General features: G+C 40.7%; 1 protein-coding gene across 2 annotated transcripts in view; it reads right to left on the bottom strand.

Moving 5' to 3' along the window:
* Positions 1-6,583: 6,583 nt before the first annotated feature.
* Positions 6,584-27,219, bottom strand: part of pnpla6 (patatin-like phospholipase domain containing 6) — a 37,008-nt gene continuing 16,372 nt past the window's right edge. Inside the window, exons 15-36 of one of the 2 annotated variants that reach the window (XM_033623383.2) lie at positions 26,931-27,110; positions 25,980-26,057; positions 25,263-25,468; positions 24,796-24,927; positions 24,523-24,646; positions 24,066-24,179; positions 23,910-23,985; positions 23,679-23,828; positions 23,480-23,543; positions 23,161-23,329; positions 22,854-23,036; positions 22,449-22,567; positions 21,939-22,095; positions 21,589-21,705; positions 21,372-21,441; positions 18,353-18,469; positions 13,560-13,708; positions 13,228-13,380; positions 10,961-11,077; positions 10,774-10,861; positions 10,309-10,454; positions 6,584-8,445 (exon numbers count right to left, since the gene is read on the bottom strand). In XM_033623383.2, the coding sequence (XP_033479274.2) occupies positions 8,371-8,445; positions 10,309-10,454; positions 10,774-10,861; positions 10,961-11,077; positions 13,228-13,380; positions 13,560-13,708; positions 18,353-18,469; positions 21,372-21,441; positions 21,589-21,705; positions 21,939-22,095; positions 22,449-22,567; positions 22,854-23,036; positions 23,161-23,329; positions 23,480-23,543; positions 23,679-23,828; positions 23,910-23,985; positions 24,066-24,179; positions 24,523-24,646; positions 24,796-24,927; positions 25,263-25,468; positions 25,980-26,057; positions 26,931-27,110 (2,784 nt within the window). In that variant the 3' untranslated portion in view covers positions 6,584-8,370. Of the gene's footprint in view, positions 8,446-10,308; positions 10,455-10,773; positions 10,862-10,960; positions 11,078-13,227; positions 13,381-13,559; positions 13,709-15,556; positions 15,674-18,352; positions 18,470-21,371; positions 21,442-21,588; positions 21,706-21,938; positions 22,096-22,448; positions 22,568-22,853; positions 23,037-23,160; positions 23,330-23,479; positions 23,544-23,678; positions 23,829-23,909; positions 23,986-24,065; positions 24,180-24,522; positions 24,647-24,795; positions 24,928-25,262; positions 25,469-25,979; positions 26,058-26,930; positions 27,111-27,219 lie in introns of both variants that reach the window. The other variant, XM_033623381.2, reaches the window with a different exon arrangement.

The following is a 27,219-nucleotide window of genomic DNA, read 5'->3' as shown; positions in this document are numbered from 1 at the left end:
GATTTACAGTATAATTGTGGAAATTTTCCCATCGGAGCACAGCTAAAACTCCATATTAGGCAAATGGAAAGGTTAGGTAGGTCATGTCAGGCAGATAAACCTGCATCACATGAATGTAATAAAGACTGATACTGATCATAAAAGTTGTGAGCTCAGTCAGGTGCTGTCTTTATCTGAGGACTGAGCAGGTTATCAACAACACACACACATATAATCTACAGTAAATCTCACATTAGAAGCTCTGAACAGGTTTGATGCTATTACTTTATTAATCTGATTAATTCAACTTTTTAATTAGCATTGTTAATGGCTGTGTCAGTCTACCTCTTTCTCCCAGACTGAAATAGCTCAACAACTGAATGGTTTGCCATTAAATTTTGTAGAGAAATTCAGAGTGGTAGGATAATGAGTGCTACTGACTTCTGCCATCACTTTTTTTCTCCAACGCCACCACCAGGTTGATGTTTGTGTAGTTTACTGCTGTACGCTGTACTTTTGTTAAGTGCCTGTTGTGCAAACAGCAGCCAACAGGCTTAATTAAGATGTTTAATAAAGCGCCATGCAGACATGGACAAAAATACATCAAAATGTATTTTGATACAAAATACAAAATACCCCTCAAATAAATGTATTAAAATAAAATATAAAACCTCTTCTGTGACAGAAAGACAAAACTGGGGGAGAATTAAATACGGACTGTTAAATATCAGGTCTCCATCATCTAAAGCAGTGTTAGTAAATGAATTAATATGAGATAATCATATTGATTTACTCAGCCTCACTGAAACCTGGCTGTGTCAAGATGAATATGTCAGTCTAAATGAATCCACTCCTCCCAGTCATAATAATACCCACATTCCTCGAGGCAGCGGCCGAGGAGGGGGAGTTGCAGCCATTTTTAACTCTAGTCTGTTAATCAACCCTACATCTAAACTAGATTATAATTCATTTGAATTGTTCTTAGTCTTTTACATCCGACCTGGAAAACCTCGCAGCCACTTTTATTTGTTATAGTGTACCGTGCTCCTGGCCCGTATTCTGAATTTGTATCTGAATTCTCAGAGTTTTTATCCAGTCTAGTTCTTAAATCAGATAAAGTTATTATTGTAGGCGATTTTAACATTCATGTTGATGTTGATAATGACTCCCTGGCTACTGCGTTTATCTCATTATTAGACTCCACTGGCTTCAGTCAGGGTGTACATGAACCCACTCACTAACCATACCCTTGATCTAGTTCTGACATATGGAATTGAAACTGAATCTCATTTAATCTGGGCAGTCAGTCTCAAAACGTATAAGAGGGGCCTCCGCAATGCCAGAGCAAACTATTACTCAGCTTTAATAGAAGAAAATAAGAACAACCCCAGGTTTCTTTTCAGCACTGTAGCCAGGCTGACTGAGAGTCAAAGCTCTATTGAGCCTTGTATTCCTTTAGCCCTTAGCAGTAATGATTTTATGAGCTTTAATGACAAAATTCTAACTATTAGAGGCAAAATTCATGACCTCCTGTCCTCAGATAGTACCTATTTAACATCAAACACAACTTTAAGACCTAATACTGCTTCTCCCAGATTTCTCTTCAAGAATTGGCCGCAGTGATTTTTTCATCTAAATCATCAACGTGTCTCTTAGACCCCATCCCAACTAGGCTGCTTAAGGAAGTCTTACCTTTAGTTAACACTCACTTATTAGACATGATCAATATATCCTTATTAACAGGCTATGTACCACAGTCTTAAGGTACTGTAATTAAACCTGTCCTAAAAAAAGCCCACCCTGGATCCAGAGGTGTTAGCCAACTATAGACCAATATCTAATCTTCCCTTTCTTTCAAATATCCTTGAGAAAGTAGTCGCAGACCAGCTGTGTGATTTTCTCCATGATAATAATTTATTTGAGGAATTTCACTCAGGATTTAGAGTGCGTCATAGCACTGAGACAGCACTAGTTAAAATTACAAATGACCTTCTGATTGCTTCAGACAAAGGACTCATTTGTACTGTCTGTACTTGTTTAATTATATCTGTGGCGTTTCACAAAATTGACCATCAAATTCTACTGCAGAGACTGGAACACTTAATTGGCCTAAAAGGTTTTGCACTAAGCTGGTTTAAATCTTAATTATCTAATCGTTTCAGTTTGTTCACATTCATGATGAATCATCCTTACGTACTAAAGTTTGTTTTGGAGTTCCGCAAGGTTCTGTGCTCGGATCAATCCTATTTACTCTATATATGCTTCCTTTAGGCAACATCATTAGAAATCACTCTGTAAATTTCCATTGTTATGCGGATAATATACAGTTGTATTTATCGATGAAGCCAGAAGAAACTAATCAATTAACTAAACTCCATAACTGCCTTAAAGACATAAAAACTTGGATGAGCACCAATTTCCTGATGTTAAATTCAGACAAAACTGAAGTTATTGTTCTTGGCCCCAAACAACTCAGAGACTCTTTATCTGATGACATAGTTTCTCTAGATGGCATTGCTCTGGCCTCTAGCACTACCGTAAGAAACCTCAGAGTAATATTTGATCAAGATTTGTCTTTTAATTCTCATTTAAAACAAACCTCACGGACTGCATTATTTTTCATCTGCATAATATTGCAAAAATTAGGCCTATCCTGACCCGAAAAGATGCAGAAAAATTGGTCCACGCTTTTGTTACCTCTAGGCTGGATTACTGTAACTCTCTATTATCAGGTAGCTCTAGTAAGTCCTTAAAAACTCTCCAGCTAATTCAGAATGCAGCGGCACATGTACTAACAGGAACTAAGAAATGAGATCATATTTCTCCTGTTTTAGCTTCTCTGCACTGGCTCCCTGTAAAATCCAGAATTGAATTTAAAATCCTACTGTTAACTTATAAAGCTCTAAATGGTCAAGCTCCATCATATCTTAGTGAGCTCATAGTGCCATATTATCCCACCAGAACACTGCGCTCTGAGAACGCAGGGTTACTCGTGGTCCCTAAAGTCTCCAAAAGTAGATCAGGAGCCAGAGCCTTCAGCTATCAGGCTCCTTCTCTGTGGAATCATCTTCCTGTTACGGTCCGGGAGGCAGACACCGTCTCCACATTTAAGACTAGACTTAAGACTTTCCTCTTTGATAAAGCTTATAGTTAGGGCCGGCTCAGGCTTGGCTTGTACCAGCCCCTAGTTAGGCTGACTTAGGCCTAGTCTGCCGGAGGACCCCCCTATAATACACCGGGCACCTTCTCTCCTTCTCTCCTTCTCTCTCTCTCTCTCTCTGTCTTTCTGTCTCATATCCTGTTACTGCATTTTGCTAACTTGGCTTCTTCTCCAGAGCCTTTGTGCTCCACTGTCTCGCAGGTTAACTCATATCGCAGCGGTGCCTGGATAGTGTGGCGGGTGTGGTTGTGCTGCTGCCGTGGTCCTGCCAGATGCCTCCTGCTGCTGCTGTTATCATTAGTCATACCTCTACCGTTATTATAGCCTACACATATGATTATTGTCACATATGTATACTATCAGATATTAATATATACTTTCAACATATTGTACCACAGTAGCCAGAATTATAATTATAATATTATTACTTTCATTAATGTTGTTGTAAGCCATTACCATCTGTCCTGCATCTCTCTCTGTTTCTGTCTCTATCTCTGTTTCTCCTTCTGTCTCATTGTGTCATACGGATTACTGCTAATTTATTATGTTCATCTGTTCTGTACTACATCTATTGCAAGTCTGTCGTCCTGGAAGAGGGATCCCTCCTCAGTTGCTCTTCCTGAGGTTTCTACCGTTTTTTTCCACCATTAAAGGGTTTTTTGGGGGAGTTTTTCCTTATCCGCTGTGAGGGTCCTAAGGACAGAGGGATGTTGTATGCTGTAAAGCCCTGTGAGGCAAATTGTGATTTGTGATATTGGGCTTTATAAATAAAATTGATTGATTGATCCCAAGCATCAACCACAACAACATACAATTTCCTATGTTATGCACAATCCAGTAAAACAGACCACTAGGTCACTGAAGGGCACACTGAATGGCCCAAGTTTAAAAAAAATATATACTAGATAAATTTAAAAAAAAAAAAAAAAAAGTAAAAAATATTGTTACATCCAATTATTATTATTATTATAAGAACATGTAGTCTATTATTTTTGTTTTGTGATTCATGGAGAAAGTATTTTGAGTATTTTAAATACAAAATTACTCCACTCAAAAGTATTTTGTTACAAATTACATTTGCTTTTTATCAGCCTTATCAAATACAAATTACAAAATACTCAAATGTAATTGAAATACATATTTTAAATACAAGTAATACATAAAAAACAAAAACGGCTCCTGCACACTGTCTCACTCTCTTATTTTCATTTTATTTAAGCAACGTTTCGGTTGGTGTGACCTTCAGCCTGATGATCATACCGACCGAAATCTGAAGGTCACACCGACCGAAACGTTGCTTAAATAAAATGAAAATAAGAGAGTGAGACAGTGTGCAGGAGCCTTTTTTGATTTTTATATATTTTGGGGTGGCAGCCTCTCTCCTACGCACCTGCTGTTTTTGGGTGTGCTGAGATTTCTCCATACATTTTGAAATACAAGTAATAGAAATACTGCCCATCCCTGGTGCCACGGCACACTAAAATCATTAGTTTTAGGTCTACATTTGCTAAATGCCTCTGTTGTCAACATAAGAAGAGGTGCAGACCTTCCCTGAAACCCAGGTTAGCTTAGCTAGCTTTCAGCCTTGCTCCATTCGTTTCCAGCGGCATCGCTCCAGTCATCCTCTAACATTAGCATTAGCTTTTGTGCACTAAGCTCAGCCACTTTCACTTCGTTTAGTTTAACAAATGAGGACACAGAAACATAACTAAAAAACATCATGGATGAGGGTCATCTTGTATTGTCCATCTCGACCTACAGAGGTCAGTTATGCGAGCAGAGCATGTTAGCATGTTGACGTTAGCATTTAACTAAACTTGCCACTAAAGTGCAACCAGAGCTGAGCATGGCTGTAGACTCTTGTCTTGCTTTACTTTTACTACTCTTGAAAATGACAATCTATCAAAAAGTAAAGTCTTAGCTCATGTACAGTTTGTATTCCAATGAAGTGAGTTTCCTGTGAGGGCAATATGGAGTGGTTTGTTTAAAAAAGTGAGTTTCAGCTTCCTAAATTGAAATATTAAGGTGTTTTTTGTTTGTTTGTTTATGTTTTTTGCAAATCATATGTTTTCTGTCATTATTTAGCAGCTCTTGAAACCAAACAGAAAATGCAGCTCCATTAACAAACATAACATAAATATGTACTAATACACATGCTTAGAGTCGGGCTTTGCGGTGAGAACCTCACCTGTATAAGTGCCCTTGAGCAAGATTTTGTTAGGGGAGCAGGGCACAACCGAACACATTTCAGTTTGGGCTGAATGTTATTATAATGATTTGGGATTTATTTTTGTTTTATTTTAACAACATGCACATCTCTGCTACAAATAGACAGTTATTGTTTTTTTCTTCTAGAACTTAGCTTTCTTCTACAATTGCACTTAGAAGTGGCAGGAGTGAAATGTTACAACATACCCCATGGGTGTGGTTAATTGTAACAGGCAGAGGGTTAGCTGTAACACTTGCTGGAAAAGTCTGTTTAACGCAATTAATTCAATACAATTCTATCTATATATTCTAACCCTAACCCACTTGCTGGGAGTTTGTTACATAGTTAAAAATGGTGCTATGTTTTGGGCAACAGGACAGTTGTTCAGATGATATACTGTTACTGAGCTCAGCTGAAAGATGTCCAATCTGTGGAATTTTGTGGGTCGTTGTTTGTCGGTATTGTGGTCAACTGCCTGGAAACACGAAAGGAACAATTTACCCCGTATGAGGTTGTGCCCCATGCTTCCCTACCCCTTACCTCTGACCTCTTTTGTCTTTTCAAAAATCTGTTTTGGGTATCAGTTACCAAAATGTTTCAAAGCAGGAGACAATAACATCATCCAAATTAGAGGTCCTGGCTAGATGTAACTCAAATTCCTGAAAACTCCCAAGAGATTTCATTATTTTTTATCAAGTGATCATTAGCCTAAATCATGATATTTCCCCAGCCAAATGCTTTCTGTGCCTAACCTAACCAGGCCTTGACCACTATGTTGTCACATCATATAACAGTGGGGCAAGATTATTCTGAAGCAGCTAGCAAGAGTTTCACATTTATGGGGTTACTATGGAGCCACGATCCAACATAGAGTAATACAGGAGATATCATGACTATAAACTTGATGTTTTTCTTTTGTCTAAAACTATTTAGATCTTCTAAAAGCACTACCAATGTGGGAATTTGTGGTTTCACAGTAAGACGAATTTCAGCCCAGTCTTCAGATTTCAAAATGAAATGACCCAAGAGAGAGCCTCAGATATTGATTTCAGTGCTGAGAACCAACTGCTGGTGTAAACAGCGTCCTGACACGTGTGTTTAAATACCGATAAAGTGATATGCTCATTGTCAAACATTTTTAGGTTGGTGTGCAGGTTTCCAGCTGTCAGCTTTGTCACACAACATGCATTAAAAGATATAAGAAAGAAAAAAAACTCTCAAATGCCACATGACATACGGCGTATTATATTTATTTCCCAATATGCATATTAAATTATCATCTCAGTGTTTTTTATTCTTTAGATTCCCTTGGCATCTCAAGGTTGGCTGTTATTAAACCAAACATTTTCTGAGCAAGGAATACTTCAGATATTTCAGTGCAAAACAGCTAAAGCCGAGTTAATTGAAATAAGACACCCCTAACCCCAATGAATTAAAAAAAAAGAAAATACTTTTTAAAAAGCCAGTAGTTAACACATATAAATAAAACAAAATGAATTTTAAAAGAAGAAACCATTTTTATGTGAAGGTTCCCTTGTTTCGCAGCAAAGCATCAACTTACAAATTTCCACCTCATATACATACATGAATATCAACATTGTATATTTTATAATATAATCTTGTTACAGTCTACAAGAGGTCCATGTTAATTCAGTGTTAATAGTTACATGAGGGGAATTTCTGCCCATTTGAAGTAAAGAAGTACTCAAGGTTTCTGCGTATTATCCGACAATAAATTGTTGGCAAGGTTTTTTAAAGATTTTCATTACTGTACAGTCTCAGACACTCTGTCATACACACGAATCATTGTCTGCTACATGAAGGAACCTTGAGTACTGTATGTGTGACCTTGTGCAAGCAGAGGTGGGCACACACTGGTTTGTTGTGTAGTGTCAGTAAAACGACTGCTCTCTTCTCTACCGTCACTGTGAGTGGATCAAACGCTGGTTGAAAAGGCAACGTCTTTTTCTGGCATCATTTCAAACAAAACACTAAATTTCAAGCACACAGACACAACGTCATCCACTCGGTAAAATCATCTCATTCACTCGTCTCATTTTCATCACACATTTTCGCCATCATCTGTTCAGTGTACCTACAGCGCATCGAGCTTCCTCTGCTATATTCTAGGTGAATTTTAAATAAAATAAATTAAAAGTTTATGCACTGGTCCATCTCTTTTCTTCCATCCATGATTTTTAACCCATCCTCATTCTGCTTCCCAACACTGGTCCAACTCTGTTCATTCAACATAAAGTCTACTTTGGTGTCTACATGAGCATCTATTTCTCCTATGGCTCCCGCCTCTTGACATCTGAAGCTCAACTTTTAACTCTCACTAACTACAGCTCTATTATATATTTTTCTCACTTCTCTTCAGTGTCCTGCTACTGTTCAACAAATCACAGCCAACAGTCAACATATACACATGCATCCCAACAAGCTCACACAAGAAATTAAAGGACCGTGTCATATGTTAATGGAGTGCAATGAAGATGTATCGACATTACAGACGCACATGAAGATTCAGAGACGTAGACGGGCCTTCTGGCCATTTGAAACTGAGAAACAGGAGACTGAATTGAAAGTTTTAAGCGTCCCTGTTTTGTTTAGTTGGTTACTGGGGGAGTCCCGGTTTTGGCAGGTTTGGGAGTTGGCAGGCAGGGATTCTGGCAATGGGTCAGTTTGGTGTGAAAGTGATGAGAGAGTCTGCTGGGTGGGGTAGATCTTAAAAAGGCCGTTCTCATTTGAGACCGTACACTTTCATTTTCGACCGTGGGGTCAAAACGTGAATTACGGAGTGAGGGGGAAGCCGCTTGATGCAAAAAGGTTCAATAGTTTAGAGCATGAATGGTGAGTTCCTGCAGAAAAAAACCCCAACAAAAAACAAAAACAGTATTTCAGAGTTTCAGTAGTTGCAGGAGCTGAGTGTGGCGTTCAAGTCTCTAGCCTTGACAGCTTATGGACCCGTATTTTGGCCCTTGGTCTGGTTTGTCTCCCTCTACTCCTCCATGGCCCTCTGTCAGCAATCGGAGACCTCAGAGGTGTTGGAGTCACTGGTGAGTTTCCTGCGCTGTCTCACAGATTTCTCCTCATCCTGCAGAGAGAGAGGGGAGAGTTTTCGTCTGTTCAGTGTAGCTGGAATCTAAAGGTTTCTCTAGCATCACCCTTAGGTGCCAAAATGTCATCTTTGCACACAAGATAATACACAGGTATCATTTCTGCATGGATAAAACCTTTTGGTTATAACGACCAGTTTTCCTTAAGTACAATCATAAGAACCAATTTTACATTTGTGGCCCTGCTTGTGGTAAAGCTCTAAGAACAAAAGCACAAAAAAAACATCACACGTCCTCTTTCATTCCACTTGGACACATTTATTGTTATACATTATCCAACTTCTCTCCTGATTCCAATACTTGAACTCAGGATATCTGCCAATACTGCTTTTTAACAGACCTGATACCAGTGCTCTCTTTTTCCCAAATTTAACTTTGGGCCACATTTGCTTAAACTGTCACTACACTGACACAGTAGTCAGTCCCTCCAGGATCTCGTGGCAAAACAACCTTGAATTTGCTGCCAATTCTGTCAAAAACTGCGACCAATGAAAACAGGAGAAAAAAAATGTTTTTTTTTTTTTTAAACTACTACTATCTCCAAAAAAATAAGTCATGTAAACACTTGCTATAATAATCATACTTAATATTACAAAAATAGCTGCAAATGTTTTTTATAGTTCTCTTCTTTAGTTTAATTTAATTAGTTTCAAAACATGGACTCCAATAATGTTGCAAAAAATCTTGAATATTGTATTATAGTGATATTATCTTGTAGTGAATATTGTAGCTCTCAAACCAGACGATGTGATTGTAAAACAACATGTAAGCTACATCTTCTGTAAACATTTTAATACATTCAACACATATTGTATGCATTTTAACACTGTGCGCACTCTTATGTCAATACACAGCGTTTCTCCATACTGCAATGCCATTAGTGCAATTTGATGACGCACCTGATGACGTTTCAAATGACGTTGCATGCAGTCAAGCTTAAGTGAAGCCCCACCCACCTGCTGGAGTAAAATTTCTCATTTTACAGTACACTAAAATATATTTCGGAAAACATTTGAGACAAGAAGTGGGCTATATAGTAACAGAGTCTTGATTTATATCTGATCAGCACTGCCTAGTTTGACAGTTTGAGCGCAGTGCATGGTGACTGACATGACTGACAGCTGTGTTACACCTCTTCCTAACTTACAGTGAGTGAGCGACCTGTGTCGGATGGAGCGCGACAGTGTCCAGATATACTACGAGCAACAACAACATTCGGGGAGCCTATTATGCTCTAAATGAGCCTAAGCAACGGCTTGTAGTTGATCTGAAAACAGATTGGAGGGGCATGAAGCTTCACCGAAACAGAGCCAAGGCGAGCGGTTTTTCAAAAGGCGACGTGTTGCTTAGCCTGTTTGCTGATTAATTGAGCAGGTTATGACATCATTCGGAAACACCGAAATAATCTGATGTTCACATCGTGTTCAGTTAGGAAGACATGTTAGAGACTACTCTGCTGTAATTGGTTGTTTTCCTTCACTACCAGCATTACGAGAAGGAGGAGGAACACGTTTTTTTCACAGACTCATCTGTCTCATGTACATCTGTGTAAATGTGGTGAAAGTTTCAGCAAATATGACAAAAGGTTATCTCTATATCTATAAAAGCTATCAATCACAGCTTTAAAATCTGTAAACATCACTAGATAGAACTCACTGGAATCATTTCTATGCAAAGAAACAAGAGGCCAGGGATCACTGTGGCACTGAAAATGCGACCCGCTATAACTACATAAATATAAATGATAGAACAAATATTAACTAAATTTCATGACAGTGAAGAAAAAAACGTATTTAACATGGATGGCTTACATCATGTTTTCTGTTACTGTGTGTACTTACAGTCTGAAAGACTCCGTTCTGGCCCCACTCTCCAGGGGAGTGATCCTCAGGGTCCTCTGCCTCCTCCTCCTCTTCCTCCCCCTCCTCCTCTCTCACAGTGTCCATCCCGTCTTCCTCGTACTCTGTCAGACAGTCTGACTCCTCCGCTGAATGAAAAGATATAGAGGAGATATTACAGAGATAATTTATTGTGTGACTGACCCACCGGGTTTAGATAGAACCCATAAAACATCAGGGACATCTCCTACTGTATTTCAATAAAACAGACAGGTCAAAGCTACGACTTCTTATTTATTACACTGATTAAATCAGACATGATCTTCAAGGGGAACTGTACATCTATAAAAGGAGACTGCTGCAACAGTGACTTTTAATATGATACTGTATGTACAAGCTGTGTAAAAAATATTTTAACCACTATAAAGGAAATTAGTTGTTGACAATAATAATTAAATGATCTTTTACCATCTGCAGCTACGTAGCTTTGGACTGGCTCTATCCTGGATACAATCTCTGCAAGATCAGTGAAGTCAGCTCCCACACACGAGCATGACTACCAGACAAGAAATTAGCATCACGTTGATGATAAACACATATGTAATTATACATCAAGCGTATCACATATTATTTGTGGTGTGTGTGCTGTTCTCACGTCAGTTCTTTTACTGTCGTTGTAGTCGGCTGAGCGATGGTCCCTCAGCATGTTCTCGATAATGTCACCTCGGGCCCAGCCAGTGAACAGCAACTTGCCATGCTGGTAACCCACATCCTGAAAAAGTCGAAACAGAAAAACAAGGCACCTTTATTTAAGTGAGCAGCAGTCACTCTGAAGAGATTATAATGTTGTTGTGTTTTTCATTTATTTGGTAACATGGCATTCATGTTAAAATGTGCAGCTTGTGGCGTTTTAACATTTACAGTATAAATCATCTATACTACAAGAGGACAGACATCTACAAAATTCTCTTTCAGGTGCGCTGCTAGGGTGAATTTTGTGAATATCAGATGCATTATTTCATGAACAGGAAAAAGGCAGTGCAATAGGAGCACAGCTAAGTTAATGTATAATTCCTGCTTGTGGCTCTTTAAAAGAAACAACAAGGCCCTGTTTAAGGGCACCAGTGAGACTATACTATACGATCCAGGTTTGAGTGACAAATACACGGGATTGAGGGCTTATCAGACACCAGAACACTGCACAATGGTTTATAATGATTAATGAGATGGGTTTTTACAACTCTTGGACATTTTCATGATTTATCCATTATTATTTTTTTCCTCTGTCTCAATGATTGTGGTGTTAACATTAGCAGTATGCTTTGACACGTGCGCTTGCATGTATATGATTGGCTAACACAGTACTTTGTATGATGAAATCACGCTGCTTTAAAGCAAAAGAGTTTTTTGGTGGATGATCCTGCCTTTATTTGCCGGAGCCCACTACATCAGCTATTGTGCTGTGTCAATGCAGCGGCCTCATTGAATCAAATGAGGGGGTGTTATAGTTATATATCTGTCTGAATACTGCCATAGACTTCACAACAAATGCTCAAGGGATGATGCCAGAGTAGCAACATCCTCTTTGCACAATGAAGCAATAAAGTTTAACACTAACCACCATCAATACAACTAGTGTGACACTTAAAGGCCCAGTGCGTAAAATGGGTTGAAAACCGTTGAAAACAGTGACATCAGTGGTCACTGAAATTTAAACCATGTTACGATATTGTAATGAATCCCTCACGAGCAGGAGACCAGAGGAGCGTTCGGGAAAAAGGCCCGTTTATTTGAGCACTCCAGAAACTCTGGTAACACTCCACTCCGTCCCAAACTCTGACTCTTCTAGCGTAACAGACACACTTCATAACTTTACACACATACTCGTTTACAATACTGAGTGGGGACCGACCCCCCTCCCCTCTCTGCTCCGCCAACCTCCAGCCCGCACACTGACTGACAGCGTAGCCGGTAAACAGTGCTCAGCTGTTTATTTAGCCTAGCAATATCTCTGGACTATAGTAGCTGCAATGGACGACTTTGAACGCGATTTTGAAGAGTTTCTTGTAGCGGACAAAGACCCAGAGCCATACCTGTTTGAGCCGGAGCATACTGATGAGGAACTCCATGTGTTTGATGCTGAGCGGGTGAGAAGAGAGGCTGAATGCACAGAATAGGATTCGGTGCTACTGCTACCATCGTTGGGAGATATATCACCAGGAGGAAAAGCGCCGCAGAGAGTGCATCACAAGGAGTGAAGTTGCGTCTTCTTTTCCTCGCAGATGACGGTTCGGGTTCATTCTCTCCTGTTGCGTGGTAAGTGTGGTCCATTCGCAAACTTTATAACTAAAAAAACTTTTCACTACTCTCTATCGACGAACTACTAACACTCTCTGCTGTTTCCTCCTCCTTCTTCTTTCCTTCTGCTGTCTTTGTTGGTTCATTTATACACACGAAACGCGTTCTCTGGCTGGCTGGATTGTCCACTTGGTCTGCCGTACATACATGGCGGTGCAAGATGGCGACCTCTCTAAAGCAAGGCCCTTGATATATATATATATATATATATATATATATATAAAAGCATAATTATAAGGCTACGAAAACCAAACGAATTTTATTTTATAGCGATCATACACTTGTATAAACATATTAATGGGTAGAATATTCAGATTCAGATTCAGATTGACAATAAACCATGCCAAATATTACACACTGGCCCTTTAAGGAACAGACTGTAAAATGCTGTAACTGACCAATCACAACTGAGTATTTATCAAACCCTTGTAATAAAGAGGCAATATTGACTGTGCCCTTATTTTTTGCAGAGCATATATCAAAGTATAACAATAACTTGTATGTCTGCAAATGCTAAATATCCCCAAACAAAACAAAACAGGTAGTATCTATAAAGTAACTTACATAGATCTCATCAAACTTGCCGAAGTCCATGGTCTTGAAGCGATCGATGGGAGGTCTGATGTACTCGCAGTAGGCACTCTTCTTCACCACCTCTAACTGCCTCACACAAGACACGTAGGCCAACCGAGACTGGATCTCTGCCATGTCGGGGACCTGTACAAGAGGGTGATGTAAGAATGCTACCAGAATTCTCACAAACACAGAAATACTCCTCAGTCTGCAAACTCAGCACTGCTACATATCGATTAAAAACTCAAATGTACTACTCCATATTTCAAGATGCTGAGTCACCAATAGTTACCAGTGCCTTGTGCCGCCAACCCGTACTGTACCTTTACTTTCTCTGCCCAGGGATTGATCCGTTTCCACAGCAACCACCAGCCAGACAGGCAGTCGCCATAGTTACAGAGGTCGGTTTCATCTTGGCTACCCACGTCGATGGCAATGACTGTTCTGGCACCCATGTTCCTCGCAATGTCCGCTGTTGGATGCGTAGCGCATACACCAGCGTTCACACACATGCACACAGACGAACAAACACAGCACGACAAAATCCAGCAGCAGAGATGGTAAGACAATGGATCCTGTGTTATTATGCTTGTTTCAGGATAATATCCTTAAACCATCACTTTAGGAGCCACAATGTTCAGACTTACACCACAAAAATATCAGTTTCTGAAGTGGACAGACACACTCCAGAGAATCTGTGGCCAATTAGTGACAGAAAACACTGCTGTGTTATACTTTCCTGGAGGTCATGACCTTTCTCATTGACTTGCTGGTGTTAAAAAGAGCATTGGGGCAGTGAGCATTTTTGTGGTGTTGAGCCTATTCAAAGACAGAAAAACAGGAAGACATCCCACAAGCCCAACACACTGATCCAGAGTGCCAAGAACAACTATAAATGCAGCTGATCGAGCACAAACTCTTCAGGGAGATGGCGAAGATGATGATTTTACAAGGCTCCCTTTAGTTGGATCAATCTTTGGGCCCAGAGGGCACCATATTTCACAGACCTCAAGAATGAGTATCGCTTGGGACAAAATAAGATATGATTCTCATACCAAGTAGAAAATTACAGTAGCTCCGTCCAGAGCTTTGGGAAATATGGCTGTTTCATCAGTACAGAGTACATTCTTGATCATCACTACACAGACAGACTTGGGAGAGTTTTCGTCTGCGCACCATAATGAAAACTAAAAACAGTTTGGGTCTTACTTCTGTGAACATTACAGGAAAGTGTACTTTCTGTCTGGTGTATTTTTAAAATGCTTTTCAGGTAATGAGGATGTATTTAATGGTCTGCAGACAAAAACAGCTCCTCTCTCCTCTTTCTAAACAGACTCATTTTAACTTGAAATGGAAGCAAATACCGAGTTTAAAACTGAGCTTCAATACAATGAACACAAAATGTAGGGCTGGGCAATGTGGTTGAAATCATTAAGGAGGATATTTTCAGATATCAATAATGTCATAACATGACAAATGTATGTATAATTCTGTGTTCCACTGTTATATCTTACTTGGGACCGAAATCCTCATAAAACTAAAAATTCATTAATCCACCATTAATTCGGACAACAGAATGACAGCATGATATTATCATTTCACCACAATATGATTCTGCTGAAAGTCAGTGAACGATAATACAGAATTATCGCCCAGCTCTACAGAGAGTGCTCATTTCAACTTGAGGGGGACCAAACTTTAATCTCAAAGCAGACCGGTGTCTTATGGCATGGAAAAATAGTAAAATCAAGCTTTGATTTAATGTCAGAAAGTGTATTTGTTTTGGTTTTATCTTTCAAATTGACTCTCGTGGTAATCCCTCCCCCTCCATTTTCACTTCTACACTTTTCTGACACCAGGCTGTTTGAAAGATAAACACCACATTCCCTCTTTTACTTCAATAAAACCTTGATACACTTGAATTCACTTCTAAAATAACTTAAAGTGCTGACTTTTTCCCCATCTGGTAATACAGAATATTTCAGGGTCTGATAAAAATTGTTTCCTCACTGAGCTCACTCAGTTTTTACTGTTAAAAAATGTGGTTCGTTAAGATTAAATTTGTCTTAATTGATGGTTTGGAATTGGCTCTATATTCAGATAAGGAAAACTCAGCACACTCCTCCATACCACCTGATTAGCAGTGAGACAAGCCCACATCCACATACTTACCCAGCCTATTAACACCTTGATTAAAACCCCTCATAATAATCACCCCCATCCCTCCACCTCCACCCTCCTCTGAGGGACACTGAGGATAGCGTGTTGGGGGGTTGGGGTGGGGGTGGGGGTGGGAGGAGGGGATACCACCTCTACTTGCCTGGCAGGTTGTTGATGTAGCCACCGTCCATTAGCAAGTTGCCATCTTTGGGGTCACAGAGAGGCGGCAGGTACCCCGAGAGGGTCATGCTCGCCCGCACATAGCGCCACAGAGAGCCTGGCACACCAGGGAGGAAGGGAAGGAGGAGGAGGAGGAGGAAGGGGGGAGGGGGATAACATCTCAATCATGTTTGCTGTATGATTCAGGTTAGTGTCGACACAGAATGCAATCCCAACGTCAGAGGGAGGTCGGACAAAAGGAAGATAGCCGATCCCTGCAAAGGCTAGGACTGTGGTTCTGCCCACCTTTAGACTCTGTTGCACACCACTGCAAACCTCATTACCTTGCACAGAGACCCTGTGTGACTTGTGCGTAAGGTAAAAAAGTAAATGGCAACCATCACAGAGTACCAAGGCTGTTTGGATCTCCAATCAGTGTCCCAACAATAGCACTTTGCAGTTTCTGATTATAGGAAGATACTGCATATTTAAGATGAAATCTTGATAAACTAAGAAGAAATAGATAATATTGAAATGGGCCTACTTTACTTGTTCAAATTTCAGAGAAGGAGCAGCGGCAGATGCTGTGACAGTGTTTGGAGATCCTTCACCGTGAACATGGCAGGGGAGCACCCAACCTGCCCAGTCCTGCAATCCAGCTGAGGGCCAGCAGGGGGAAGGAGCAGGACAGGTGCTGCATGGGTTGGAAGGATAAGGAGCACCGCAGAGAAAAGCGAGGGGTGCATCTGTGCATGGAGTATATGTGAATGCTGAGGAAGAGTCATCTCACTGAAATATGACTTTAGGGGAATTACTACCACCTACAGCTTTCTATTTGTTTGCTCACGCTTTAATGTAACTAATGGGGTTCACTTCATTTGTACAGGAGCTACAGTGGGCAACAGCAGGATCCAGAACACATATCCCTGAATTATAATAAAAATGTAGAGGACAAAAAAAAGGTAATACATGCCATCAATATATATTTATGAGAAATATATCGATTGGCTCGCACTGGCATGCACAGAGAAGCAAGCAAAGCCAGGGGAGAGGACAGGTGCTGTGTGGGGAGAGACTGGCCAGGCATGTTCCTGTAGGTAGAGGTGATTGAAATGAAACAGAAGTAATTTCACAAGGACCTCCTCATGGGAAACAAAGGGGGACAAGCTGCCGTTCAGTCCAGAGCCCCCCCGAAACGCACAATGATCCACAACAACAGACAGATGTGATGCTGACATGATGCAGCCACCCTCTATCTCCAGTAAGTGTCACCTTCAACGCTATCAGCTTTCCTTTAATCAGAGCACGCAGTACTGTCGGGTCTCTATATCTTTTGTTACAATGAAAATTCAACTAAATTCAAACCACTAAAAGGTCCAGTGTGTAGGATTTAAGGGGATATATTGGCAGTTTTCTTTAGTGTAAATCACCAGAAAACAAGAATAGTCGTGTTTTTGTTACCTTAGAATGAGACGTTTACATCTATATAGGGAGCGGGTCCTTGTCCATGGAGTCCGCCATGTTGCACGGCCATGTTTCTACAGTAGCCCAGAAGGAACAAACAAAACACTGGCTCCAGATAGGGCCATTCATGTTTTCACCACGTCAGCCACTGTAGTTAGCAGCTCCTCCACAACAAGCAGCAATGGAAAAACCCAGATTTTTTAATGTGAAACTGCTTTACTTAATATTTTTAACGGTTTAAATCAACGGGTCCATTTGTTTTGGAGAGGAAGAGACCTCTGCATGTAATTAAGCTCAAAGTAAAAACCTCCTGTGCGCCTGGATCTTAACAGCCCATATCCGACATACCAAACAGTGCTGTGGAAACAATTACTTGTTACATGAAACTGCTTTATTCAGTGTTTTACAGATTTAAATTACCAGGTCTTTTTGTTTTGGAAAGGAAGAGACCTCTGCGGATAACTTAGCTCCCGGTTAAAACCTCTTAAACGTTTGGATCTCAAGCTATTAGATAAAAAAGTGAGTGCTAGGCTAGCAGCCGATCAGTGACAAGTCCAACAGCACTGGAGAAATACTGATTTGTAACATGAAACTGCTTTATACAGTGTTTTTACTCATTTTAATTCTGCTCCTGGTCAAACCTCCTAAACAATGAACACTGAAGGAATTCTAACCAGGAGAAATTTCAGCTGGCTGTAATCCTCACTGCCACTAAATCCCCCTTAATCTTACACACTGCTTCTTTAAGTTTGATTTATATCGGCCAAGCTGAGCTACCTGCATGTTAGTAACTGCATTTGTGTAGAAATATATTAAAATAAGCAAGTACAGTGGTGCATAAAGACATCAGTGTTTACAAGCCACATCCAACACTTCATAATTATAAAGAACGGTTCAGCGTTTAGCAAATATACACAGAGGGCCAGAAGAAGCCAGACCATCATGCATCTCTCATAGATGCCCAGACATGCGTAGGCAAAACCTCAGATCTACAAAGAAAGTGAAAGTCAGCGGTTATATTTAGATGTGGCGCCAAGCCAACTGGAGAAAGTGTGCTGTGTGTATGAATCAGAAAGCCAATTGGATTTAGATATATACTAGCAGCCAGTGAAAGATGAGGCACTGATTTGATCAGTCCTAAGATATAAAGTGGATTAAGTCTTTCCTTCCAAACCATGGGCTCCCAATGTCCACCTGGTCAGGGTGGGGTTAGTTACGAGTGAGAACTCGGGAGGGAGGAGGACGAGAAAGAGGAGGAGGGGTAGCCGAGTGGTTGGTTGTCGACTGAGGGATGAGGGAGGAGGTTTTGGTGAGCGGGTGTTTAAAATCTGACCTGGGACATTGTTAACATAGCAACCATCCACAAGCAAGTGGCCATCCTTGGGGTCGCACAGGGGAGGTAAATAGGGGGTGTAGGAGGCGCTGGCTCTAACATATCGCCAGACGCAACCTGTCGGGAAATGGAGATGGAGAAGGAGGAACACATCAAATATGGGCCGGACTTAACGCCACAGATGGAAAAAAGAGAGCTAGAGAGACAGAGGGAGAGAAGAATGCTGAAAGAGAGAGGAAAGAGGAAGAAATGGAGAGAAAGAAATGTCTGCAACATCGACAGCAGGAGTGCAAGAGGCTGCCAGGAGCAAGACAGAGGGGAAGGGGAACATAATGTCAACAAAATTTATTTCTTATGCCTACAGTCTCTCATCAAACGCAGTAAATTCTAGTCTGAGGCCAATTTCAGAAAAAAGCAAACTTTTCAGCCTATTAAATCAAACTATTGGAAGGCTGATTAAGGAAGTACAACAGACTTTGTTTAGAAGGAAGACAAGATATAACCCAATAACATTTACAACAAACAACACAATTTAGTCTAACTAAAACCAGTCTGTGATATAAATGACAAAAAATATGTTGGCGTAATGACACTAGATGTAAATACAGCTTAAGTGATGTTTGATATGTTCATTAGGCAAATTAAAACACGAGTAGTAGTGTTGTTAGATGCCTGATCTGACAAGCAAGGTGGGAGAAAGACAGGCAGAGAGAGAGAAAAAGACAGAGAAGGAGGAAGAAAGATAAAGGACAGAGAAAGAGAGGGGAGATAGAGTCCATCATTTCAAGAAGTGCTGTTTGGCGTTGAACTAAATTCTCCAAACTGTAGAGTGAAGAGAAAACTGCAAGTGAAACTGGACAAGGATTTACAGGAAAGATCTGTGATTTGCCATCTCAACTTTTCTCAAATCTCAGTCTAGTTTTTCTCACTGGATAAAACCAAAGGATGAAGCCTAAAATCCATGACACTGTGTACCTTACACCCTTCATAACAGTGTACAATAACTCTTTTCTTTTCCCCAAATGGCTGGAGCCACAGTGACATACTCAGAATAGCACCACGCTAGCGACGTTTGACAAAAGCACACCAGAGAAACTACAGAAAGCACAGAATGGTGATGAGTGAGAGAAGCAACATGGGATGTCATTAAGGAGCAATTAGGGAGAAGCAGGGTGGAGTGTTCTGGATCCTACATGTTGACACGGACATGGGACAGGAGACAGCATTTTGGGATCAGCAACTACGCGGGTTATTTTGTCTATGGCGTAACCTATAGATGGGCAGCTCTGTGACATCTCTATGTGCAGAGAGACCTGACGTAAGGGACATATATACACTGTATACTGTATATAAGGCATAATCTGGGAGTTTAGACACAAATATGATGGATAAAAGACATGAAAAATCTACAGCTTTATCAATTTAGCACGTGAAAAGAGGAGACGGAAAAGAAAATAAAGATATAGAAACAGTTGTTAAGATGGAAGGAGACTGTAAAAATGAAAGACAAAAGAGAAAGAAATGAAGGACGGAACTGAAAAGGGAAGAGTAGTAAAAGTGAGATAGCCAGATGATGGGAACAATGAGACAGAGAGAGGAAAAGGCTTTGCTCCAGCAGTTAATTCAGACACATGCCAGGATGCAAACATAAGCAAACCCCTCAAATCCAGTAATCAGCCTGAATTATAATAATTCAAAACACTGCCTTCACAGTGACAGTGCAATGTCTTGATTTCATGCACAACACTGTTGCATTACAGTGATGATGCTAAAAAGTTACATGGCCATCTGGAGTTGTGGGGTTGGTTGGGGGTCCTTTCAGGCTAGCTCTACATAAGCTAATGTTAGTGATGGTGCAATTTTTTTTTTACGCAAGTCAAACAGAACAAATTTGCAATTATTCCATACACAAGCATAGAAACATCTGCACAGTGTTTTCTTGAATACATATTCTTTTGTACATGTTGTCTAAGCCCTGGGCTGTGGCACACTCCAAACATGATTGAAACTGGCATGTTTACGTGGGCAAAATAGTGTGATTGCTACTAAAATGAAGCAATGCATTCAGCTTTTAGTGGCAGCAATGTATGCAGGCTGGCCACTCAAACTGATTTGGGTTGTTACACCACTCGGTAACATACTCCTGCTTGCAGCTCATCCATGATGTGATGTAAATGGCTACAGTTTTTCAAAAATGTTCTCTGAGCCTCATGTTCCTGGATTATATTCATCACATTTTACAAGTTTAAACATGTTTACGTTTTGTTGTGAGGAACTAAAACGCGTCTTCTTACAAAGAGATCCACAAGTTCCCCCAGCTGGGGTGAACACTGTTGCACAAACACACCTACAGTTGCAGTAGGTATTTTTTTGGCTCAAGGTGCCATATTCAACAGCCATTTGAAAACAAACCGACTTCAGTTTAGTTTGGAGTATACCCCCCCTTAAACCATAAATCTAGGGCCATGCAGTCCTGTCACTCTAGATGATGCATAAGGCAGTCAAATTAATTTATTGCCCCAAGTTGTGCCTACTAATACTATAATATATTATTTATAGACTTGATGTATAAAGGATAAAAAATGCTACAGTGCCTAAATTCACTTCTGACATCAATTGAGTGCAACAGCAAGCCAATATATTCACTTAGGCAACAGCTCTAGTTGCTTTGCCATTTTACTTGTGACTGACTGCTGCAAGCATTATTCACTGCTAAATTACTTTTGAAACATAAATTGATGACAGTGCCAATTTCACACATTAGTTTTCGGACATTCAGAGCAGTATTATTGATTGAGCTGTGTTAAATGTTGACTTAAGCAATTACTCACACCCTTTATTGTGTACTTGTTTGTGTGTTTGTGTTTATGTGTGCTCATCTAAAGCTATTAAATGATGAACTCTGCTAATAAACAAGTGCTGTCTTGAGCAGCTTATAATACACATTTAGCCAATCACCATATAGTGATGTGAAACAGAGGGGTGGTGGCCCCCAGCAGTCAGCTCAGCTGTCACTTACCATCCTGGTGAACACGCATGGCTGAGGCTGTGATGTCAGTGGTGACGTTAAAGTATGGCAGCCACAGGTCCTGGGGTTACAGAGAGTATTTCAGTGTCTTAATCTTGTTATTATTTTCCCAGTGACCGCATCAAAAACAAGATGCTGTTTTGTTCTGCTGCACTAAATAAATTTGCTTTGAAACTTTGAAAAATGACTTTGTATCACAGTCCCTCACCTCAGCTTGCTTGTCCTGGAACACTTTATAGATGCTGGTGTTGAAGGCAGAACCGGAGAACATGGACGTGATGGGATAGGTCAGGTCCAGGACTGTTTTGAAGACTGAGTTCATTGCCTATTGAACAACAAATTACAGAGGAATACAAGTCTAATAATTATTACCTATTCTTGTCTGAAACCAAAATGCTTCTCAACAGCTGCTAAGTACTCCCCTTTAAATACACAGAAAGACACTAAATTGAAGGCTTCTGGGTGAGTTAAACTTGTTAACTTCACGAGCAAAATGTCACCTCAGATCATATGAGCATGACAGAATAACTGATTAATGGATGTAGACGTGCGCTGTACCTTGGACCACTCTCTGGCTCTCTGTTTGGTTCTGACGGCACTCCTCTCCTCAGCATACAGCGCGCCGATGAATGAGCCGATTGAGGTCCCACCCACTATGTCAATAGGAATCCCCGCTTCCTCCATAGCTTTGATCACACCCACATGCGAGCAGCCTCTGCATGAGGGAAAACAATCATGTTCGACAACAGTCACCTACACTTGATGACTTCATATGTTGTACCGTAGTATAAAAATTGACAGTGTTATCATACCTTCATTTTAAAAATGTCTTAGAGTTTGAAGTATAACATAACATTTGTTCAACCAATAAAAAACTCCTTCTGTTTTCAACGATCACTGTAACTGATAACAATAATTGCACAATACCAAATGGCGTGATATTTTCTGAGACAGTTATCATACCATGAAATTTTCACACCATTTCAACCCTATTGTAAGACACAACCTGTTCTCTGCATGTCTGTACAGATGCTTGTGGCTCAGCCCTCTTTAGACAGCCCTGCTCACCTGGCTCCGCCTCCTCCCAGCACCACAGCGATGCTGTTTCCAGTCAGGACTCGGGCCAGCCGAGAGAAGTCACTGTGTCTGTCTGCGGTTTTCTCAAACACCTTCTCATACACCTCCCTCTGCACAAACGTAGAAAGTTAAGATTAAAATACAGTAAAAGCAGCTGCTTTCCATGAACAGCGTTCTTGCACTTATTTCATGTTGAAGCACCACTGATTTACCAGACCATCATTTCATGACTGCACTCTTTGTTTACAGTTATGAAGGAATGCCTAATCAATTTTTACAGTCCAATAGGTCGCCTGATTCTAGCCACTGTAACGTACCATAATACAATATATATGTCTACTAAAAATAACTAGTTCATAAAAGCAGCTAGAAATGGCGGTACGGTTTGTTTCGTACTAGTTTGCTGGGGCTGCGTCTGGAGAAAACCCTGCGGGGACACTTAAGGTGCAGGTGCCCGGAGCACCAGCTACGCATGTTGAGCCACTCGACCGTCCTGGAGGGGCCCGGCCCATCCTCTCTGTGCAAAAGAACCAGCTGCTTCAGAGCCCGGACTGCTGTGTTTTCCAGCATCTGCTCCAACTGGAGGGGAAGAGTAGAGGATGGAGACAAGAGTTAGGAAAGGGAAAGGTAAAGAAAATGTTATGATGTTTACTTGAAAGGTTTGTTTGTTAACGGAATTTTCCTCTCCTGGAAACACTCATACCTCTCCCAGGGCAGGCTCCTGGTCCCCCAGGCCCACGATGAGGATGCAGTCAGCCTGGCGGATGCAGCGCTGAGTCCATGGCGTCATGTTGTTGTCAGTCTGGTAGAGAACAATCCGGTTGATGTCCTCCTGCTGGGCCAGCCAGCCGGAGAGACGGTACTCATGGATACTGTTGGATACAGGAGAAAAGCGGGGATGAGGTTATGTTATAGTCCATTAAAACGATATCTACCAGTTTAATTATTCATTTAATCATTAGAACTGTTACTGTTTATTTGTATGTGTGAAATCTATTGAGATGTTTTTCAGATAGACTGACCTGTCCAAAGCAGAGGCGCCCAGTCGCTCTCTGATTATTTCGCTGGTTAACAGCAGAGTGGGCCCTGCAAAGAGACAGACAACAGAGGTAAAATGTATGAATACAAAAAACAGAATTAAAATATACTTCAGGTATAACCAGGAACTAAACAGAAATCCACCAATCCTGTTGTGGACAGCTGAAAAATCTATGGACCTACCAATGGCATTGAGGGCATGGCTGAGCTCCAGGTTGAACGCATTGATCGGCACCTCATCGCATACAGGCAGGACAGCCACAGTGGAGAGGTTGCTGGCTGGGTTGGTGACATCAGCACTGGCTGTCATACTGGGCAGATTCAGGGCTGAACCTGGAGGACAGGACCAGATTATGTAAATGGAGTACATTAAAGTAAATATGTAGCATAAAATGCTCCATATCATCACCTTACCTGAAAAGGGTCCGCGACCCTGCTGCAGGTTCCCCAGAATCTTCTGGCCTAACAAGTGGATCAGCCTCGTCACCACCTAAACAGACATCAAGCATCAGAACCATTTCAGCCGTACACACAACCATAACCGAAACCAGATCAAGACAAGACACTGACCTGGGGATATCGTCTTTTGATGTTGTTGAGTGTTCCCTCTGGCAGTTTGACCAGCTCTGTGTCTCTCACAGCGTGGACGGTGGTGGCTCTTGGCTGTCTGGTCAAGGCTTCCACCTGAAGTATAAGGCAAGATCATGAGATGTAAAAACCATAATTAGAGTAAAAAGGTAATAGCAATGATAAATAATGGATCAATATTTCAAGCAACATGATTGGGCTTGTCATTTTAGATGAAACAGTGTAAAAATATTTAAAGACATACAGTAAATTTCATTTTAAAATACTGATCTAGTACAGAAATCACTGCGCTACTCACAACAGCAATTCATCAATGTATCAAAATAACAGTCCTTTTTAAATTAATCATTCTCAACTCTACATTTAATTTTAATAACTGAGGTGTCTTTAACATGCAGGCAGAATGAGACTGTGACTGAGGGGAAAAGATTCGTCTCACCACTCCGATGAGATCTCCTCTGCCGTATTCCCCAACTAGTTCTTTCTTGCCATTTGCCTTGCGGATGACTGAACGCAGACGTCCATTCAGAACAATGTAGGTGCAGTCTGACTGGTCGTCTTGTCTGTGTGTGTGTGCGAAGAGAAAATAAAACAGATATTACAGTAGCCATTACAACTTAACAGTAAACTGAGCAAATGAACAAAGATATGATGTTACAAGAGGACAGTGACAAAGTACAGCTTGCATTAAGAAGAGAAATATTTGTCGTACCTGTAGAGGGCTCTGCCGGCCTCCACAGCCATCCAGTCAATAGCAAAGTCCATCTGTCTGACAAAAGGGGACATGCGGATGGCCACCGTGTGAGCAGCACTCAGCACCACACTGGGCTGCTCCCTCATGATCCTGCAGGGGGCAGAATACAGCACACATACAGACATGAGCAATAGCAGCTATACAGTATATATATATGGTTTGTAAGCAGATGATTTATAGTAGAACTGAATGGATACAGCAATTATGGAAGATCAATCAGTCTGTGTAACAAGAGTTAATTTGAAATTGATATTTCAAAGACTTTGGAATGTTTAATTGCATTATAGGACATTAAATGGCACACTGTTATTTTATTAATGAGAGGACATAAATAATATCACACTCATGCCTGCTGAAAATGGACTGTAAATCTTTTATAAGCACTCCTTGTTCTCGTTTGTTCACATCAGAGGCGTTCCACTCACTCGTAGAAATCAGACTTTGAGATCTTCAGGTAAGTGCAGTCTCGGACGGCCTTGATGGTGAAGATGAGGGGCTCTCCGGTGAGCACGGCGAGCTGACCCACCATCTCCCCCGGGTGGGTCACGAACAAGCAGACCGCTTCCTGCTTGTCAATCATACGCTGGTAGACATGCAAACAGCCAGAGAGGACAAAGTGCAGACTCACGTCCTAAAAGAGGGAAATGAGAAACAGAAACAGGGGATGGGAAAAATAATGTTACTGTTATGTGACACATTCAAGTTTTTGTTGCAATGACTCAGTCACCATATTAGATAATATACTTGCTACTACTACTAGAAGAACTACTATACTGCCCTACAAAAGTAAAGCACAGTGGCTATATATTTGGTCAAAATCGAGGAAAGACATGAATCTTTTTGAAACTTTTTTTAAAGATCTGTTTTACAATATCAAAAAATATACACAAAAATAAATAAATAAAATAAAGTAACTATGGACAGACAGGTAGTGATGAGAGTCGTACATTTATATTTAAATTTTTAAAACATTTTCCCCTTAAGTCTGTTAGAAATAATCAAAAAATTGACCTTAAAAGACATAGCATGAAATTAAAATCTTTTTTCCCTCAACTGCTTCTGTAGTTGCTGCACTCTGCCTTTGTACGGCAGTATACAGCTAAAGGCAGACAGATGGGTTCGGTATCTTTTATGATAAGTACCTGGTCTCCCTGTCTGGCTAAGACGGCTCCAGCTTTTGCATGGTGCAGAGTCACTTTCCCATTTATCAAGGATGGCTCCTGGATTTAAGGAGAAAGACAAATAAGAGTCAAACACTTAGTAATAAAAGAGTGAGTCAAAGAGGAGTGGAGAAAATGTCTCCTTTGTTCACCATTGGATGAAAATCTGACAGATCGTTCTGCAACATTCACTAAATCTATCATCCAGTTACACCAACATGATCTTTTGAAATATTAGGTGCAGCAATACCTCTTCAGAGGCACACAGAGAGAGTTTACCACATGTTGCATCAAACACATGTATACAACTTCCCACCAGATTTCGTCTTGAGTTGAAAACTGCATCTGAATTTAATCTGTATAGATGTGGCCAAGACCTGTTGAGCGTTCTGGATTTTCTTACCTACCAACGCAATCTGTTAGTGGTCTCCAGTCCAGCTGAACTCTGGTTTGTCATCATTGCTAATATATATTACCAAACACATATGAGAGATTGTGTCTTGAATCTGCAGCCCGCCCTAGCCGCCTGCTCCTCTGACTGACCCCCTTTCCACATCATAATCTGTCAGCAGATGCTCCACAGTGATTTGCGACAATGTGCTCATTCATGCAGAAACAGAATAATGAGCCTATTATTTTTTTAGTTAACCCACAAGAATTTGGTCCTACAGTATACATGATGATTGGAACTGCATGTTTATATCCTGCTTTACTTGCACAGGTTTGACTGTTTCAGCTGAAAAATCCATCTGATTAAAATACTAAAAATGTATACACCTCAGTTTGTGTTAAATAGCGTGTGAAAAATACTTGACAAGAAGTTCTGCTTTATGTTTCCTTTAAAACAGTGTCTGTGGCTACTTTATTAGTGCCATGTGATGCCATTACATAATAACGTAAAGATGCAAACAGGAACCAAACAAGAAAACAAACCTCAATCTTCATGAGTTTGAGGATCTCTTTCTGAGCTTCCTCAAACAAAGCAGCACAGGACCGACTGGACACGGGTGTGAAGATATTGTCCACTCCCGACTCTTCCTCTGGATACAGATAGATCCCCGAGGGAACCTCGTCTACTGTCACCCTCCTCTCCCGCTGGTCCTGGGATACAGACTGTGATGGTACAAACAGAGGAAAATGTTTGACGGGTTTCACTCTTAAATAGGACTTCCTACTGTTAAAAATAAGAAGATCTACCCCTACACAACTAGAATCTATTAAT

Source organism: Epinephelus lanceolatus, chromosome 3, assembly GCF_041903045.1.
Source record: "Epinephelus lanceolatus isolate andai-2023 chromosome 3, ASM4190304v1, whole genome shotgun sequence".
NCBI classification, from domain to species: domain Eukaryota; kingdom Metazoa; phylum Chordata; class Actinopteri; order Perciformes; family Serranidae; genus Epinephelus; species Epinephelus lanceolatus.
Note: the sequence above shows the minus strand (reverse complement) of the source record. Positions and strands in the feature narration are given on the sequence as shown.